Source organism: Cinclus cinclus, chromosome 7 (assembly GCF_963662255.1).
Source record: "Cinclus cinclus chromosome 7, bCinCin1.1, whole genome shotgun sequence".
Taxonomy (NCBI): Eukaryota; Metazoa; Chordata; class Aves; order Passeriformes; family Cinclidae; genus Cinclus; species Cinclus cinclus.
This window is the reverse complement of record NC_085052.1, coordinates 24,960,209-24,981,563: the sequence shown is the minus strand read 5'-3', so window position 1 is coordinate 24,981,563 and position 21,355 is coordinate 24,960,209. Positions and strand designations below refer to the sequence as shown.

Genomic DNA, 21,355 nt, shown 5'->3' with positions numbered 1-21,355 from the left:
GGACTCATACGGTGTCTTTAATGACACAATAAAAATTGGAAGGTTTTGTTCACACCCGCCTCTGTCCCTGAATCTGGATCCCTTCCACCATTTCAGATACCTTGCAGGGTGCTTTGGTAATTCTTTTGATCACGCCAACTTCCTTACTGTGTTACCATGTGTCCGTGGTAGAGTGGCCACTTTGCAGGCCTGGGGTTTCTCTCTCTTCACTTTCTCAGTTATCACTTGAGCCACGTGGCAAATTGGCAGAAAGGTGAGACATTTAGCCTTGGGAGAACCTCTCAGTGTCAGAGGCTCTTTGGCACCAGTCACCTTCCTAACAAAAGTGTGTGCAGCTGCCCTCAGGGAATTGAAAGGCTCCCTAGAAACAGGTAGAGAAATTTCAAGTGAGATGGCAAGGCTGCCCCCTGCTCCTTTTGTCCCTTGCTATTGTTCTAGGCATGATTGCCATAATCATCTCCAGATAGCAACATTCTGAAGAGCCAGTAACCAGCTTCTATCTGTCACAGCTAGAGGGTCTGATCAGCAGGGGTGCCTAATGCATCCAAATAGGATCTCTGCAGTAAATTACAGATCACCACAGTAGACACAGCCATCCTGCCAGATTTGTGAACATAACTCCTGATCAAGTCAGCTGACTTTCACCCACCATGTGCTGTACTCTCACTCAAAGCACCAAGCTGAGAAGTCTCACAATCTCTCATTTTCTGTTTTATTTTCCCATGGCACCTGGGAGGACAGCCAGAGAAACGTAGCCAAATTACTAGAACTATACAGGAATAGCACTGAGGAGTACTGCAGTTCTCCAAAACATGTCTAAGGACAACATGTTGCAGTTTTCTGAGCATGAAGAACTTAGGAAGCTTTGCCTTTTCTCTTCCTCTTAAAGAATTTCCCCGATTCCTTTTAAATAAGATCACCCTTTTAAAAAAGATGTGACTTCTAGCCTTGGTCTTGTAATGAGACAGATTTCTTGCCACGTTTTCCTATGTACACCACATATTTATTCAACTTTGTATTTTAGAGACCAAGGAAGAATACCATTAAAAAGAAAAAAAAAAGTACCAATCTGAAAATGAAGACTATTATCCTTTTTAACCTCGAGATTTGATTTCTGATATCACAAAGTATGATATCCTCTGGGGACAACAGACAAGGTGGTTGATGAGAACATAGTCAGTTTGGGTAAAATGTCTTCTAGAATGTTTTTAATGAGCTCTGCCTCTTAAAAATATCTTTATAATGCTCTGGTGCAATTTGCAGACAATACTAAATCAGAAAGAATTGTGAATATCAGTCAGAGCTGAGAAAAGTTAGTGACAGAGCCAGAGGCACTAGTGGGCAGAAAATGACAGCATGAGTTTCAGTTTAGAAAAATGCACATAAAAAACACCTAGGGACATAGAAATCAACGTGTGGCTGGCTATTCACTGAGTGGAAGAAATCTAGAAAATACAACAAAAGAGAAGTGGGGTGACAGAAACTCCCATGTTGCAGAAATACCAAAAAACTACACAGGGTTAGTGCAGCTGCAGATGAAAATCCATGAAGACAATGCATTGCAGAAATGATAATTGCCTGACCTTTGGCCAGTTTTTGGCATGAACACACTACAAAGAATTAATTCAGTGCAGGAAATAATGTTAGCTGTAAGACTGACAAATTGCAGCTTGTTAAGAAAAGACCAGCAGAACAGATTAGAGCATGGGCAAAATGATTTATGATCGAAAATTTATATAATTAAATATTTATCAACCTGGGTAGCTGAAAATGGAGACAGGATGGGAAGACATAATAGTCTGAAAGGGTATTAACAGTGAAAAAAGAAGATGAATTGCACACTCCCATGTCTGCAGTATGCTGGCGTGTGGGATCGGGTTCTAGTATAAGTTAAATACTGAGCCCTAGGCTGTTACTCAGTGAGGCAAAAGAATCTCTCATTCCTTGAACTCCCACCTCATTTCCCAAACATCATCTAACACATTCAGTCCTGCCCTGAGTTATTTCACTCTGCCTCATCTCCTTTGCTCCCATATTCCCATAGCTTGACACCATTTCTATGGTCTGGGGTGGGCTGGAGGGTGAGACCCTTACCGCTCAAATTTTGTTCTTTTGAAACTGCAGAGCAAACTTCCGTAAGGGCACCTCAGATCTGTCCATATGGGATAAGTCTCTCCATAACCTGATGCAAGAAGGACATGAGCGTTTTCCTGTCTCCAAAAGGTGACCCATCAGAGCAGGGTGTCTGATTAGCCCACCTGTAGATGGGAGAAAGGAGCTGTGCCCATGTCATGTGAAACCCCTGTGACAGGATGACTTGCAGCAGGTTGCTCAGTGTCATGCACGCTACCCAGAAGGCAGTGCAAATATAGCACAACTTCATACTTCTACCGCCTCCGTGAAACCTTTGACCGGCTCATGGAAAAACTAGGAAAGTTAACCATGCCATGAAACCTTCACCAGACATGTCATTAAATGTACCTAGGCTGCTCAACTTGAGTGTTTCTGATATTACACTCCAATATTTCGATGCTTCCCACACTTAGTACTTCTCTGTGATAATTCAGATGTACGTTCTCCGGGTATGAGCTACATGACGCTGACTTTCTAGGCTTCAGCTGAGAATCCCCTGCATTTACACACGTATCTTGAAGATGTCCTAAAAGAATTAGGTTTATTGAAGAATCTATCTAAATAATATTTGCTCAAGATTTACAAAAATTTCTGGGAAACTTATATTCAATATCTGAGAAAACTCATGAGTGATGATGCTATCTTCAAAGGGAGAAGAGATTTTCTCATATAAGAATTACAAAAATCCTTGCACTACTCCAAGAATTCTCATAATGCTCACAACTGTAAATAACAAGTCCTCTAATGATATATAAAGTACTTTTGATCATCTTGCTCACCATATATGGGGTAAATAATGCCCCAGATTGTTGTTTCCATTTTTTAAAGGCTCCTCACAGGCATATTCCTTGGTCATCTGTTCTCTGGACCTGCTGTAAATGGGTGTCTGCACCATGCCCGACCTGCTGAGACTGACAGCTACCCCTGGCTTCATGGCACTGTGCTTGCCTCCCAAGGAGTGCATTTTTCAAGGAATTAATGACTAGGAACTGTCACAGAAAGCTATAAAATAATGAATAATACAAAAAAAAAGTGGGAAATTAATATTTGCTATTTCCCATCATACAAGACACAGGTAAATCAGTGTCATTGTGAAGCAGCTCGCTAAAACAAGAACATTTTGAAGCCCCTTATTCAGATAGCACCAAGACCCAAAACACACATTGATCCAAAATGGAAGGAGAATAATTGATGGAAAACACATCCAACAACATCCATAAAAAAATATTCATGTGCAGCTCCTGATTTGAAATATCCCAGAAGTACTTCCCAGAAGAAAGAAAAATATCCCAAAGACAGGTTTTTATATTGGTGTAACGTTTCTTACCTTCACAGGTTGATGTCACAAGCAGGATGCTGAGCAAGAAGAACTTTTAATCAAACCCAGGATCCCAAGATATCCCCATAGCTTCAAAATTCTATACTTCACAATGAAATGCATTAACTATCACTCCATCACCTCTCAAAAAAAACCCCAAAAAACAAAAACCTCTCTCTACCCCAAGATTTAAAATGCTTTATTGTACAATTACAAAAGTACTAATCACTGAACAGAACCACTATTTTTAGCCTATTTTGGAACAATTTTACTGATAATATTTGCCTGATTTCCTCCCTTTTCAAGCATAACATCAAGGAGCTCTTTCCTAGCCACAAAGGCCACACGAATTACTAATGTCCACACCTGAATTCACAGCTGAATCCAATTCACAGCTACATTACTATTTCCAGACCTTTTCTATCTCTTGCTGTTTCTTGGATTTTGAAAGTATCTCAGTCCTCTTTGGATGCACCACTTCTCTCTTTTCTTTAGCATCTGAACCTTTTCCACATTTAAGAATTTGTCTTTTGTTTAAGTTGAGTACCTTGACATTACCCATTTCTGAGTTAAATCATCTCCTCCCTTATGCTTTCAGCCTACTGTTCCCTATGCTTTAATGAAATTTGGCCACCAGAAAAATCAGACCACTGAGGCTAAGAAGTGAAAAGAATATTAATTCAGCAGAAAGCATCATTCTATAAGTCTAGTTGTCACTTGATAAAAATCATCTGGGGAAAAAAAAAAAGCAGAAAAAAAGCTATTTTTCTAGCAATACAAAGATTAATCCAAAGGATAATACCTACAGCAGTTTACAAATTAGTATTATGTCAATCTACAGTCAGGAATTATTTTTGAAGAATACAATTTTTATTAATGATCTTTTTAAAACTGTTGTACTAATTATTAATTACTGTACATTACCAAGTTATATTAAAATGACAACACAATCTCTTTAAAACAAAGGTCAAATTCAGTTTCTTCCCTACTACTGAAATTATATTTTGCTTCACATACAGAGCTGTAAGAAAAAAATTCTAAATTATGTGTTCCCATTAGCTGCAGATGCTGATAGATTAGCACTATCAAAACAAGAAATAAAAATGTCAGTGTTGCTAGACAACCACTTCTCTTTTTAACCCTACCAATGACGCAAGCTGTAAGAGCAGAGAGAAAAATTTGCTGTCATGCTTTAGGAACCTCTGCAGTTTTATTTATGATGAGACTGGTTTTTTCTATTTTTCTTTTTAATATAAAAACAAATACTTGTCAGCTTAAGTGACACCTCAGATTTGGCACTTAGTGATAAAAATGTTAAGTGTAAGGTTTCTGTGCTGTAAAAATTTTATCATGGTATTAAATTGATGCAGTATCAATTAAATAGTATGGGGCTCAATGGTCAGTTTATTAAAACATATGTATGGGACTTGAAAACACCTATCCTGTATCTACCTGATAGAAAACTACTGATTTTGCTAGTAGTCTCTCTTAGTAGATAAGGAAGCATGATGAATTCATAAGTAAGCAGAAATCCTGACGCTCTCCTAGGTCACCATATCTATTTCTAGCTCTCCTAATAAAAACCCTGTTAGTGGAGGAACCGAATATTCAAGAGAGGAGGAATGTTAAAATTCCATTACAATAATTATTTTGACTCATCCCTGCTTGGGCAAAATTGCTACTGGTACTATATAATCATTTACACAGTGGTAAATACATTGAGTAAACAGAGGGTCAGCTCTGGAAAAAATGACATGTGATATATTACCACAAAAGATTTAAGTGCAGGTATTTTGTTCTGTAGTAGCTTTTTGTACATCACTAAAAATTGTCTAGAATTTTCCTTTTTGCTCCAGTGTCTATCAGCAGAAATGTGTCCAAAAAAGGTGTCCTAGTTCATTAAACTTGTTTCCCTACCCCTCTTCCAGACTTACATTGATCAATAACTGTAGATATTGAAGGAAATGCCCTAACACTCCTGTCCCACACAGCACACAATAAAAATAATCATTTAGGTAACTCAAATGTTAATGTGGCCCAAACAAACTCTTAAAAACAGATTAAGCAAAGCGTTCCAAATCAAGTGATGCAGCAAATGTCTCATCAAGCTTGAGAAATTCTGTATTTCAGCTATTTCTGGTGGGAATAGAAAATGTTTTACACCTTTGACTAAACGTGAGGGCAGAAAGTGTAGCAGAAAATCGGCTGGAAGTCAGACAACCTTTACAGCCTTTGCAATACACCTTTAAGTGTTCATAGGGAAATGCTACTCAGATCCCCCATTATTGCAGATTCTCTTGCTGGTTGGAACAATCTGGTTAGAAGGAGGCACAGAAGCAAAAGGGTGATGAGATCCATTCCAGAGGAGGCTCTGATGTCTCCCAGCAGCTGAAGAGCCCAGCACCCAGCCACGCTCAGGTAAGTGGTACAGAATCAAGGCTGGCTTTTTCAGCTGCAATAGGTCTCAGAGCAAGGGCAAATAGCAATGCAGAGGGACTCAGAGCAGGGCTAAAGAGATGGAAATAAGAAACTCCTACAGGGTTCTTAGTTTCCTCCAGTCCAACATTTGGTGGCAATGCAGTGCACATTCCAGAATACTGTGCAAAAGGGAAGATGAAAAACAGTGTTACATGGAGCCTGTGAAAAAAACTGAACTCTGTGTTTGTGTTCTGTCTTGAAAGTATTTTTTTCCCCAGACTCATTTTTGCATTGAGACTGGATTAATTTGGTGCAGGCCAAGTCATTCAAGCAAGATTTTATCATCTTGCTGCTCATCTATCTCATGAAAATACTGAATATTTACTTCGTCTGCTGCAGTATGTGAAATGACCTCAATAAACACTTTAGAAAAACAGATAAAAGTACATTTTCATCTTGAAACTGGCCAAGCAAAATCAATTTTGCATAGGTCATGTTTATTAAACCCAGGGAAACTGATAGCCTGTGGGTTTAATCTGTGAAATTATACAAACTCAAACATGCATCTCAGACAGTAAAGCAACTCAGCTAGGGTTCACAGTGAGATTTGCAAGTGCAGATTTTAAAGTTCTGTGTTCATATCTTCTTCCATAATATCAGTGAAAAAAAAAAAGTTTTCAAATTATAATCCAAAAATCTATCAGTTTAATTGCAGTCTCCAGCCCATATTCCAGAGCTGTGGAGGCTTTTTCACAAGATCAGCTAGTTGGGTTTAAGCTTTCCTTTTGTGAAGAGCTACATGCTCAGTACTAATGAGTATATAAAGATTCAAAAATTTTATCCAACTGAGACAGCCATACCAAAAAGAGAGGTAAGCAGAATTTTTTAATAAAATAGTTAATCTATTAAATTTCCATGGTTGTTTTACCTCATGGAAATAGAAGTCAAATTTTTATTTCTCAGCAGGTGATTCTGAGATGCTTGTTGCCCACCTATATTCTGGATCTGTGAGGTCACTGAAAGCAATGACAACATTCTTAATAAAAGCAGGTTTGAAAGGTTTGGACCCTTCATGCTCAAACTGATGTAATGGTAATAGCAAATAAGAGTAATTTATTCAACTGCATGACTGGAACATGAACATTATAGCCTGTAGGAGGCTTAATCTCCTGAACATCAGACAATTTTATCACACATAAATTGCTGTTTCAGTTTGAAGAAAGGATTTGGGTCTTGATTACTTACCTCAATATTTTTCATAAATCACAAAGCAAAAATTATTACAAAAACGAATTCCCAAATAAAAGGAAAATTTAATGCAGTTTATGTATTTTTCTATGTTTTTTTAACATCATATGTGAAAAAAGCAAATTTCCTTTAAGACTCTTTAACAGTTTTTAAAAATCTATATTCAGATATTTTGTGCTGTTTTGCTGATGAAATGGAAGGTATGCATCATTGTGAAACAAAAAAAACCAAAAACAAACCTGGTAGCTGACCCTTAGACCTTTCAGAAAAATCTTTTGTTCATGAAACAGATTTTGAAACAAAATTAAATTGATAAATAAGCAAACCAAAACTACTGTTATTTGCTGATGTTATTAAAAATGAGTTGAGAATTCAGGTATTTGAAAAGAATCAGACACCAAAAGAGAAATAATGTGATGGGGATTCTTGAAACCACTGACTCAAACAGCAAAAGAATATTGCAGCAGAAAAAAAAATTACAAAAACCTCCCAGCCAAACTTGCTAATCAGTTAATTGAGAAATACTCACAGAGGAAACAAATTACTCCTTCTAATCAAACATCATTTGCAGAAGAAATGAAATCACATTTAACTGAAAAATGGCACAAAACCAGGTGAACAAAAAGATAAATTTGAGATAATTGAAAAGATAACTGCAAAGTCGGGGAACAGAACACAGACTTGAGGTCTAATCAGTTTCTTGGACGTTTTGAAGCATGGAAGAGTTGGTTCAACTAATTAACATACTAAGGTAGGGTACATGGAGACTAAGATTGGTAAATTTTATATCAGGTTATTTTAAAGTTTCACATATTTTAAATTCATAGAGGTCCTATTTGGAAAACTAGCAATATTTATTGCACAGGAAAAGAAGACCATTATTTCCTCCTTTTCTTTAGAAAGACCATGTCTTTGAAGTATCAAATGCTGATATCGTAAAATAAATGTTAATGACATGTTTCATTTACAAAACACATTTTCTTTTAAGTAAACAGATTAAAATTTTGTTGTAAGCTGGGGAAGTATTAGCTGGTTGGGGAATAAAAAAAATAATAAAAATAATAATGATAAAAAACCAAAACCAACCAACCAAACAAAATCACTAAAGAAAAAGAAAGAACCCAACCAACACCTCAAACCTGGTTTGTTTGGGCTTTTTGAGAAAGCCTTAAATCAAAGAAGCTCTCCTGATTTATATTTTCTAACTTCAAAGCCTCTCCTTATATAAACATTCCGACCAGAAACTGTGAAATAATTTTTAATGCAGACGGACTGAATCTGGAATTCAATGAAACAAAGTATCAGTCAAAGAAAAGCAATGAAAAGGAAAAGTAATACATTTTCAAAAAGCCATCACTGAAAAAGATTACCCATGCAGGATGTTTAATTAACTTCTTTTATTAAGTAAATTTACTTAATAAAGCAAACTGTTCCCAGCTACTCTGTGTGTCCTGCTCCCATGGGATGTTGATTCCTGTGCACAGAGCGAGCACAAACAGGACAGCAGCTTGGTGGCTGGGGCTGCAGCCTGTCTGTCTGTCTGTCTGTCCCTGGAGAGCAGCACAGCCAAAATTCATCAGGACTGCTACAGCCCAGTCTTATAAACTGGGTCGTGTTCAGCAGCTCTAAGCACAGATATTTCTGGTGGCAAAATTAAAAGTAGTTCTAATAAAGGCTTCTTAGCAGCCATGGGCTTTGTCTATGGGAAATAAAAGAAGGTTTGGTCCAAGTGGTTCCCTGGCTGTAGCTCCTCCTAAACATCTGCTCTGAGCATCTGCAAATAAAAGGCCTGCTGACAACAGATTTTACCATCTTGGATAGCAATACCTTTTCAACCATAAACCAATCAAATTAATAACTATTATTTCTGGGTTATGAGCAAAATTAAAAATATTACAAATCTAGTACATGAACCTGTTGCAGCAAGCCCAGAGGAGGCTACAAAGATGATCAGAGGCTGGAGCACCTCCTCTATGGAGAGAGGCTGAGAGAGTTGGGTCGGCATGGAGAAAAGGAGGCTCCAAGGAGACCTTACTGCAGCCTTCCAGCACTTAAGAGCCAACTACAATAAAAGAGGGAGAGGGACTTTTTACATGTGCAGATGATGACAGGACAAGGGGGAATGGTTTTAAACTAAAAGATGAGGGATACAGATTGGAAGTAAGGAAGAAAATCTTTATTCGTATGGTGATGAGGCCTCAACTCTGGAAGAGTTAAATTCCAGGTTGGATGAGACTCTGAGAGAAGCCTGACCGAGTGGAATGTGTCCCTGCCCATGGTTGGGGGGCTGGAAGTAGAGGATAACTTTAATTCCCCTTCCAACCCAAAACATTCAATGATTCTATCATTCTACAGTGTGGAAAGAGCTCCAGGCTGGGCAGACAGAAGGACTCCTCAAGTAGTTCCCAAAGCTGGATGGAAGTCCAAAATTACCCAGTTTTAGGTATTGCTTCTTCCTAACCAGAATAGTAAGAGGAAACAGGAAATACACGCCTCCACTACAAGCCTTGGATGTAAGAATGACTCCACATAACATTAATATTATAATTGTTTTTCCACTACTTGAACTATTTCTGAAAGAGAATACAATGTTGTTGCAGGAATAGCAGACAGATGTTTGGGTTAAACTTCTAAGACACAGGCTTATGTAAGTTTTCAGCATTTACCTTTACAGTTTACTTTTCTGATCTTTATTTGCATGATCACCTCAGTGTATGAAGGACAAGGACATGATGGAATTCAAACTGCTGGATGCCACACCTGGTACAATTTAATAATTTCTTTCTTCAGTTTTAACTGTTATATCAATAACAAAGATGCATTTTAAAAATTGTATCAACAACATTCTAAGCATGGATGTTCAGATTTCAAGTTCTGCTGATATCAAAATTAGCACATGATCTGAGAAAACTCTTCAGGTTTCTCCTTTTAGGGAAATTACCTAGATTATTTATTTTTAAACCTTAAAATCTTACTGTAGTTATTAAAACCTTACCATAGTTATTGAAACACTGATTGCAACTTCTGAATTGAAAAAAAAAAATAGATGCAAACTTGCTCAGCAGTCAGGGGAAAATATTTCTCTCTAGCACTCAAATATTCATGACAGGAATACAGCTGCACTTAAGTATCTCTCACTATTCAATTAAGTAATTAAAAGAAACAGCCATGGTTTGTCTAACAGGTGTGCAGGTCTGGTCTTCACACTACTGTGAGTTCTTGGTGAAATTTGTGAAAATGAAAAATGGCACCCAAGTGTCATATTTGGGCAAGGCTAAGAAACAGCACACTCAGAACTGTCACCGTTAATCAATCTGTCACCATCTTTACACCTCTCTCCATTTCTGCCATTATATAGAATTATATTCTTGATACTACAAATAATTTCTGACCAATATGTGTAACAGTTGAGCATGAAACCTTTCAACAAGGCTTCCCAATTCACAGCAAAAATAGACGCACTGCACTTGGTTAATAGTTAATTGCATGAATCATTATCAATTTTTGCTGTTACTCATATTTTAATAGGGTCACTATTATAGTACATTTTAGAGGAAAAATATTAGAAAGATAGAAAACAGTTTTCCTCCAAATACTCTGTCATGAGACTCTTTTTTGACTTTACCAAATTCTAATCAGCTTGACCATGATTTTCTAGTCTGAACACTTTTCTGATACAGAATTAGACTTGTGTGTGCTTACGCATGTTCATATGCAAGAGGAAAAAGGAGAAAACACAGTTTCCACTTTCAAAAAGTAATATTATAACTTTGAGACAAACCTAGTCTGGCAGACCCATCGTGCATTCCTGAGTAGTGGTTTTGCTTTCATTAATAACTTCAGAAACATTAACCTTCTACAAACCTTACAGCTTTTTAGTTAACACAGCTCAGTTTAGGTTTGCAAGGGAACTGTCCTGAGGAGGATTTTTTTTCCTATTTATTAGTGTCAGATAGGATTAATTAATCCATTTAGATTGTTCTTGAAAGATATTTTAGGAACATGTGAAATGAAACAGGAGAAATCTTCTCCTCACATACAAGTTTATTCAAGCTTAGAAACAAACTGGAAAATTTGCAATGAATGAAATATGAAATTATTTTTACATAAATATCAATACAGACAAATAAATTATATAAAATATTGCAAATATAATTTGATTTATAAAAGTCTTAAGAATGAGGCAGTATTTCTGCTTGTAAAGCCACAGTATGAATAAACCAGAGTCAATTTATGTAATAGGCCCTTAGGGAATGATTATATAGGGGGCTTCTGGAGGAAAATTGAGACAGCTTTACATATCATCAGGACAGAATATGAGCACTTAGGTATCTCTGCATTGTAACAAAAAGAATCAAGATTTGTGTTCTAGAAGAATAAGTATGGCTTCAATAATATATAATCTTTAGGGGAAAACAGATGGATTTAGGAGTAAATCTGTAATTTAAAAGGGTGAATTATTTCAAAATGCTATTTTACCCTAAAACAAACAAAAAAAACCTTTGTATTACTGTGACTTCAGTACATCTATTCAGTAAGCTTGAAAAAATTTACTCCTTTAATGAATACATAAAACCAATTCTAAGATATCCCATACTCCAAGCACATCTTTCTCAGTCCTGTGCTTCCTGCTCAAACATTAGATTTTAACCAGGTAAAACCAGAATAATCTGGCACTAGAAATTTTTCCTGAAATTTGACTTGTGCTGGAAAGGATAACCCTCGAGCCTGATGCCACAGTGACTGGGCTATGCTGTCACTATGATGCCTAAGGTATCCAACAGGAAGGTAGGAAATCTTTAAAAGTCTGAGCCAATGGGAGGGATGGAGGAAGGGGCAGGAAGAGAGAGTGAACAGAAAATAAATGAAGGACAGACAAGAAAACCAATATGAGCTTTACTAAGATTTAAAAACAAAGTCACAGATCAGTTTCTTTATCATAACAAAGGATTGGTTTACTCAGAAATAACAGCAATCTCTAAACCACTCCTAGTGTAAAAAGAGAATATCTCCACTGGTTGCCCTAATTCTGGATTTTTTTTTTTCTTTAAACCAAACCCAATTGTTCTGTATTGCTGTGACCTAAGAGGCCAGACTTCAGTCAAATCAGGCATCCTTGTGTGATTGCTCGAGCTCTCCTCAAGTCTCATGCAATTAAAAGCATCAATACCGGCACACATTAATGACAAAAAGTTAATGCAAGGGCTAATTGAGACCATCTCCCTCACAGGCCATTTCACAGCATTAATAGCACGGAAAGCAGCAGTTAATATGTAATTAAATTTCCGGGATGCATGGGCTATCAAAACCAGGTAGCTGGAACCCTACTTCACACCTTTTAACCTCTCATTACCTCTCGAGCCCAAAATAGCCACTGTGCTTGGCTATTCTGTGTTAATACCTTCCCCTACAAAAGCAAACTGGCACCAAGGACCAATTCTGCCAGCTCAGTGGAGCAAGCTGCATTTTCTAAGCTTCACTCATCAGGGAGATACCAAACAAGACATTCCTAACCACCCTCTCAGGGGTAAAGGTACCCCCACAGGGGTAAACCACTCAGAATTTCTGGGCTCTGAATGACTTATTCTAATATATAATTATATTCCTCTGGCCAAAATTAACTGATTTCATTAACAAAACAAAATATTGACATTTTAATTCCTTCTGAATCTTATCCCACAATGCATGAATCAAAAATGATGCAAAGTGAAAATTGCTAGTGGGGGTTGAGAGAGTATTCACACTAAGATTTTGAGAGACAGGTCCTCATCTATATTACAGAAAAAGGAAATCAGAGGTACATTTTCCCATTTGAGGCACACAGTTTGAGCTACCTCAAGTTTCTGGAACAGTTAGCACCTCCCAAATATCTGAGTATTCATCAGTAGGAGCGCACTCGCTACAGGGCACTTTTAATGCTTTTGAGTAAACAGCAGACAATCACTCATGCCAGCCTCTGATAAGAGCAAAGCCAAAGCGTACTGCTGAGAAAAGGCATCCAATTTATCCCTGAACCCACATAAATACCCCTTATTGAACTATCTGTTCCCCTGACAGCAGGCTCCTTGCGCTTTTGGGGTTATTTTAAACTTAAATTAATTAGGTTCTATGGCAATGTGAGGTGAAACGTTTTAGTATCCTGGAATAACAATTGACATAGCAGACTTCCCAACTCCTCTGAGTCAGGGATGGACCCCTTGTCATTCAATCTAAGGTATAAATTTAAAGCTGGTTTCCAGGGAGTGTCTTAACTCCAAATACTGGCTGCATCTGAATCCACCATTCAGCTGAGGCAAATTTTCATTCATCTGGATGGACTAATGCAACTATTTCCAAACTCAACATATTTCTGGTGAGAAAGGAGAAGGAAAGAAGTGCTAGCCTAGCATTTGAATGGACTGGTAATTTTTCAGTGTAAAAAATATTCATTAAAGAATTTCCAACCTTAAAGATTTGCATCTTCCTCAGTTCCAGGTAAATGTTGAGAGTTTTGGTTTTATAACCACATATTAATTAGTCTTCTAAAAGCACCAATGTCCAAAATATTTTTGTTCCAATTTAATAGAGAAAGAAAAGATAAAATTAAAGCTCAAGTCCTTAAGAACAACCAATCCAAAGGGATCTTTTTTACCAGGAATTCTTCAGACACTGAAATACTGTTTTATAATAGAAACTGTGAGTGAACTAAGCCACAGTATTAAAATGCACTTTATAAAATCCGTTTTCAAGGGCTCAACATCCTTGTAAAATCAGGGAGTGCACGTTGTATGTCAAGGCTATTGCTGTAGAAACGTGAGATCATCTCCTTGATGTGCAGGGTATTGAGTCACTGGTACAGCACTGAAGAATTGCGTTCACTTTAATGCTCTGTAGGAGGGATACTCTGTTCTCTAAAGTATCCTTTCATGTGAGAACAGGGTGAGAGGCAAATGTTTTTGGAGATGGGTTGCCCACCTCACAAGCTGAGATGTGGGCAGACACAACAATTGCCTAACAAGCTGCTGCGGGAACAGAAAAGAATTCATCAGCTTCCCTTACCCAGGATGGGGACAACAGAGACAACCAATGTATTTTGTCAAGACTATCAGGCAAAGAAAACCCCAAGCTTCCTAATAACAAAAATACCAAACTACTGCAATAGGATGATGACAGCAGCTCAGAAATCCATACCACTGGAGCATTCAGAGAGTGCAGGCAAAACCCAGAAAAACAAAGGTTGAGCTGCATTGTGGAATAGGAATGAAATCAATCCAATTCAGGGCCTTTCTTTTCTAAACTGTGATTTTAAAAAATCTTAATCTTTTTACAAAATGGAGTTGGAAAAAAAACCAGCTTATTTATCTACAGACAAGAAGTCCTCTTTCCTTTTTTTTTCTTTTTAACATGATCTTGTGTTCTGTTTCCATGCGGTTCTTCACATTTCAAAAGTAAACAGAAACAAATATCTACACACAGCTAATGACAGCCATGTGCAGCCACCTTCTCAGCCAAAGTAATCATTCATACCATTCATTTAATTGGTTTTGAAAACATCATTTTTCATATTTATAGACATATGAACATAATAACAGCCATCCAAAAAAATCTACTTGTATTTCAATAAGTTTAGATTCTTTAATATAAATACATTTCATACATCAAATGTAGTATTTTGGACTGCAAACTGGAGAAATAAAAGATACAACTTTTGTAGTGGTTTTGCATTCTGGAATTGTACTTTTCAAGTCAAGGATTTCTGTACACAGCAGATCACCACTGGAGTGGATTTACCCTTAACAGTGAAGGTTAAAGTTTCTCTCAAGTCCATTTCACTTTCCAGAACTCAAATTTCATTACTTTAACCTCAAAATTATGCTTGAGAGAGAAGATAAAGCAGGTCTAATGCTTGGAATTTGCTACTGGAGTTTAAAATCACAAAATTTTCAGCACCTAAATTGAAGTACAAAATTTTGAGTTAAGTGTGGAGTCTTAACAATGACTAAACACAGAAGCATATATCTGTAAAAGAAAAAATCAAAATAATAATGAAAGACACTTTTTTTCCTCCTCTATTTGTAACAAAATACAAGGAAGTGTGAGGGAGTGAAATTTAGCAGGAGTAACGACTTGGGTATGGGAGGGTAAGAAATAAGCACGTGGGTTACATTGCTTCAGAACTCAGGAACATCACTGTGATCCAGAGACTTTGGTCATTTCTTGGAAGGTGCCCAGCCACCCAACAGATAAAGCTGACCAGTCTTAAATATGATTCTGCAATGATGTCATTTTCACAGAATCACAATTAACTAGGTAGGAAAAGACCTTTGAGATCATCAAGTCCATTTGGTTGCATTCAACGATAAGTCAAGGGAAAGGACCACCAGCTCTGACCACATTCCATTTGTATATTCAGTGACTATTTAGCATGTGGGGGAAAATGACATCACAGTAACCATATTCTAGGTAAAAATACATTGTTAATTTTTTTCTGGATGCCCTCTTGTGTTCTTGTGTTTGTCTGAGATGGTTTTGAATACTGCAGTGGTAGAGATGTCACAGCTTCCCCAGGCAGCCTGGGCTTTATGGCAGCTAAGGGCAAGTGCAGTTGCACCACAAGTTTTTGTATGCAGCACTGTCAACCTCTGACTTTCAATCTGATTCTTGACCTACTCATTGTCTCTGCAGCAAAGAATCCCAATTACTTTGGCAGTAAGTAACCTAAGGACTACTCTGGCATATGCAAATCTTCACTATCTGATCTGAAGAAGGTTGTCAGTCAACCTCTCTAGAATATAACATTCCTATCACCAGCTAGAGCTTCTAAATAAATAGAAATAGAATAGAAATAGAAATAGAATACTCATGCAGCTATTGTAATATGTAGCTTTACAAGTTTAATTCGAATTGGAATTTACTCCATATTTACTCTGACAAAAACAGTCATTGACAAAACAATAGCAGCAATCCTCCCAGCCAAACTGGGTCTATTCTTCCCTAACCTCTTACATCGGGTCAAATTTCAATGGAGAATGGAATTTGCAAAAAAACTAATAAAGTATCCCCTTAGGAATGTAAAGTACAAGGTTATAGAAAGATAGATTTCAAGGGAGTCCTTCCTATTTTTAAAATGTTTTCATGATCACTATCATAATAATGTTAATGTCTTATTGGTATGATCATGAGTGGGTGATTTAGTGACATTTCTATCAATGTGAAAGGTAGAAAGAACAGTACTAAAGAATGAGCTACCAAGTCTGTGGTTCTCTAAACGTGCAAGAATTCAGTCAGTCACAGTCACGTTAGTTACTCTACTCACTCCTATCCTGCCCTGGAGGACACCCAGCTTCAGCCACTGCCATCTGTCACCACAGAGAAATGTGTTTAAGAATTTGGTTATATTCTCTCTCTTTGGTACCTATCCCCGCCCTGTCTCTCTCCACTGAATATTCCCAGTGGTGCAGAATCTCAAGGGACAATTCCAGTACCACAGAGTGGTTGAAGCCCAGTCTTTGTTACAGCAGGTGTCCTCCATGGCACAAAATCTTTTTCTTCTCCTACCAACCATTTTCCATTTAACACAAGGTCTGTTACACCTTGAATACACTTTACAGTTCTGGTTGACTTCTAAGAATCCTGAATAGACATCTTAAACATAGCTAATTGTCCATAATGATGCACTTCTCCATGGCCACTACCCAGTGGTACCAAAGATTATTTCTCCTGATGAATTTAGGTCCACAGAGAGTTCAGATTAAACATTCTTGTGGATATACTTCATTCTGTTCACTCACAGGCTGAAGGAGAACTCTCCTTGTACTCTGCAGCAGCACATGACTCACAGGTACTCACTATTCATGCCACCATGCAGAGTTAGATGTGGAAATTAACGGGGTTAAAAGAAGGTTGCCATGTTGTTCAAATTTTCAGGGGAAAATACCCCAAAGTATGATTTTGCCTGCAATCAGCCTAAGGAAACATTTCCTAGGTTCTTGGATATGGGGTGCTGTTCTGCTTCATTATATAGATAATTAAATCAAATAAAAAAAAAAAACCAAAACTCATAGCTCATTCTCACAGGACCATCCTTATCCCATAAGACCAGAATAAATTACCTCAATCGTTTTGTACTCTGTACTCTGTGGAGGGAAACCCAGGCAGAACACCTAATGGATGTTTAACTGGTGCAATCATTTGGACTATCCTACACTCAGTTTTCTAATCAAGAATGTATACCTATCTTAGCTCTTTCACCTTTTGCTGTAATTATTTTCCCAGTTTTTGGTGGAGTTTTGTGACAATTAGTAAGGATTAAGATCATGCACAAACAGTCATATTGCAGGAATATAAAATATGAAACACCACAACCGCTTTCAGACAGATAAATTTCACAAATATACAGAGAATTTGAGCATAGCTTGACACAGAAGTAGTAGTACAAATAATTTAATAAAGGCCATTCAAAAACCCACAAAAGCCATCCAGATTTAGCAAACTAGTTAGCCAACAGTGAGAACCTAAACATTTCCTCCACTTCCCTAGTGATACGGAAGTATTTACAGCCCTCACCAATTTCTGTGAAGCTGTCCTCTATTAGCGTCCTATGAAAATATTTGTGCAAAGAAACTTATACATAGGAGGGGTGTGAGTACAATGAAACTATTAAACCATACTTTGGAGACTTACAGTAATTAGAAACCAGCAGTGTTTGCCCAGAGAAATCTTTGTCATTTAGTGCAAGCAACCCACTCCAACAGCTTCCTTTTTCCTCTTGAAATTTATTTTGGGAATCCCCAGGAGGGGTTCCGTCTCTAGCACCAATTTCTGATGTGCAGAGACATGTCCTGAGATGATAAGCCAGAGACTCAGAGACAGAGACTTGTTCTGTTAGGAGTAAACAAGAAATGTTTCTCTCCCCAACTTATCTTGCATACAATTTTGTGGCTCCAAACATCTTTTCCTATTTTTTTCCCCCTCTGATGCCAGAATTGCCGCCCTTGCCCTTGGTTTCCCCCTCCCAGACAAGCAGCCTATAAAATTGCCGCAAGAAGCCAAGTGCTGCTTTTCACACAGCCACAGGCACACTTCCTTTGCTGAACATACTCTGCGTAGAGCATCCTCGCCAGCCTCCACAGCAGAGAGAAGACCATGTAATCGCCGAAATGCCGAGGAATCCCTCCGAGCACGGACTACAGGGAAGACAGGAGCAGGGAGGCTCTAAAAGCGGGGAGTGCACCACATATTAAGAAGTAACTTTCGGGCAGCGCGTTGCGGGGCTGGGCAGCAGGCAGGGAAGGGGAGCCCGCAGCCACATGGTATATTCCTGCCTCAGCCTCTCTGCTCTGCTCGGCTCCGCTGCGCTCTCCCTGCGGCCGTCCCGCTCCCCGGCTCCGTCTGGCAGCCGCCCGTGCCTTGGCTGCGCCATGGGACGCGCTCGGTCCCCTCCGGCCCGCGGCCGCCGCACCGCGCAGCCCGCCCGCAGCCCGAGCCAGCAGCCGGCCCGCTCTGCCCTTTAGGATGACTCACTGGGATCTGGCATTCATCTCTCTTTTCCTGACGGTGCACGGACAACAACCAAAAAGCTACACTGGACTACACCAAGGTAAGATTTAAGTGTCGTTTTTTTACCCGAGAGCCGCCCGAAGCTTCGAGGGTGCCAGGCTGTGCACGGAACCTGGCACCGGCACTAATTCGGTGGGTGTCTGAGCACCTGACATTACATGCCATCGGTGTGTCCTTCTGCTGTTAACCCTGTGTGTTCCACCCGGGGGGACGAGATGGCGTGTCAAAATACAACCTAACGACCGCATTTTCTCCCCTTAATGCAACTTTTTGCGGCCGCACTACCACCTGCTCCCGTGGATACGAGAGGCTTCTCAACATTGCTAAATGATGAAGCTTTTGTGCTGTGCTGCTGGGAACGGAGCGTCTGTCATGGACTCCGTGCGGATTCATTCCCACAGCAGTTGTTTCTTCACTTTAATGAGTTGAAATTCCACAGCCCACAGAAACGCTTCCCTGTCATTCCCCCTCTTTCTGAGGGGTTCTGGTGTAGATGCGATTCCCATTTTCGGGCTTTTCAAAAGTAGTGCTCACTGAAAACAAGTCTGCTGAAGCACAGGCAGTACTGCACTACGTATTCTGTCTGCATTCCTCTCTGCTTTTTCTGCTGTGAATCAAAAATTCAGCGTTGCAGGAGGGTTTTTGCAAGGACAGTAAATGTCTCTGGCACAGCAATTTAAAGTAAAGGGAGAAGCTGCTTCTCCCCATTCTGAAATCCTGGCGAAATACTCTTCCCTTTTCCGAGGAGGCACAGTATTTCTAACAGAGTTGTCTAAGCAGGTTTCTGCTAGGGCTGATTGACAGCTTTTAGTTGTGATTTTAATGGAAATCTTTCACTGAATGTCTACAGCTTCATTTCTGTCAATCCAATGCTTTTTAGCAAATGGCTTTCTTTGGAGGGTGACACCTTTAAAATTCACCCAGGATCGTATTTTTTCTAGACCTATAAACAGAGTATCACAGACCAGCTAGTGCACATTGCAGAATTCTACAATCTTACCTTTGGATTTTAATGGTGCATCTGCAGTGGAAGGCATTTGGTTTGGTTTACAGGTTTTCTGTACTGTGGAAAGTGTCACAATTGCAACTAAATTTATCTGTGTTTCCTGTATGTTATTATGGTGTTTCTCTGCAATATCCCACACATTCTATTTGTTTGGACCTTCTGTGTACTGGCAATGTGTTTATTAAGAGTTGACTTTTAAACCCTTTTTAAAAAAACTGTCCTGACATTACTGCCATGAAAAGGACTCTCTGCTCAAGGAAGATGACAGATCCCACATTGATCACACCCATGGAGGTGACCAAACAGGTATCAGCAATTAACAAAAAACACCACTCATCTTCCCAGTAGCCACCAAGACCCATAATCCAATGACCCAGCATGAATATTTTCAGAATGAACTCAAACCTGGCATAAATAAACACCCCTTAAGGGTCTATTTAACTCCCTTAGCTACTACCCCCTCCATGCATTATTTAAAATAGATTAAGGGTAAAAGGGTTCTTTCAGAGCATTTTCAGGAATTTAGCACAGAGCTACAGGAAGAGGTAGGACAACATCTTGATGTGTCAGCATGGATTCTACACCATTTTCCCACAGAATATGGCACAATTTTCCACTTGTAAAAGTGGAAAGCATTTACCAACATTATGCTTTGAGATTATTTCGAGTCATTTAGACAAGTGCAGAGACTTTGATAGTGTTTTTTATATTTACTTCTTTTTTCTTAGTGTTTAGGTGTGGTGCCTGACTGCAAGGGCATCGGATTATTTCCAGGGAAAGTAATTTTAAAGTACAATTCAGACAACAGGTCATGGTGATTTTATTAACAGTTGACAATAGTAATGTAACTTATTTTGAAATTAATACCTATTTATTGTACATCACCTCTTAGTCACTTGCTAGAGAAGCACATATCGTAGTCTCTGGGGTCTGAGCAGCTATTTTTGAGCCTGTCTGGCTAATGTCTAGAATACAGAATTATCCTGTTCACAAGTTGTTCTGTGTTATTTTCCTTTCTTCTGAGACATCAGTATATTATCAATTCTCATCTGGGTGGCTCTTTTCAGGTGGAATCTTAGTCCATTTAAATGCAGACAATTTACTGTGATAACAGTTTATTGTAACTTAGCAACAAGAGCTAAAAAAATCAAGTTACAGCCATAACACATGCAAATCTTGTATTGTGCTGCCCTGTACTCAGCAAATTAAACCCTTGAGATAAATGACATTCAAGACCAGTCAGTTTAATATCATTAGCTGGGCTGGCCAGTTGCTCTAATTACAGAAGTCAAAGACTGCAGGAAGCAGCTGCAAAGTCAGCACATGTCCAAGGAGCTGTTTGTAAAGCAGAAACACATGCTTTAACTTCAGTCTTTTTTGTTGCAAGATGAATTATTAAGGAAACGTATGGCATTTAGTATCACTGACAGAAAAGTGGTCTGGCTGTGGTCCAGGTGGCAAGACTTGTGTGAGTTGCATGGGGTAATCACTGATCTTTCTGTGAAGCTTCATTTCTGGCATAATATTTTCACCAAAATAAACAAACAAACATTTCCAATGTTATTTCTCTATGATCTGAGTCTTGGGTCATTCATTACTGGTGAGCTCAGTAGTGGAGGACAGCAGAAGGAAAATCAGCACAATGCTACCTACTGTCCTACCTATTTGACTTGAAATAGAGAATCCACGATCAA

General features: G+C 38.6%; 1 protein-coding gene across 1 annotated transcript in view; it reads right to left on the bottom strand.

Moving 5' to 3' along the window:
* LOC134046439 (CD209 antigen-like protein B) overlaps window positions 1–18,820 on the bottom strand; it is a 131,131-nt gene extending 112,311 nt beyond the window's left edge. The window contains exons 1-2 of the mRNA XM_062496902.1: window positions 18,722–18,820; window positions 18,197–18,310 (exon numbers count right to left, since the gene is read on the bottom strand). Of these exons, the coding sequence (XP_062352886.1) occupies window positions 18,197–18,310; window positions 18,722–18,820 (213 nt within the window). The remainder of the gene's footprint in view (window positions 1–18,196; window positions 18,311–18,721) is intronic.
* Window positions 18,821–21,355: the final 2,535 nt, after the last annotated feature.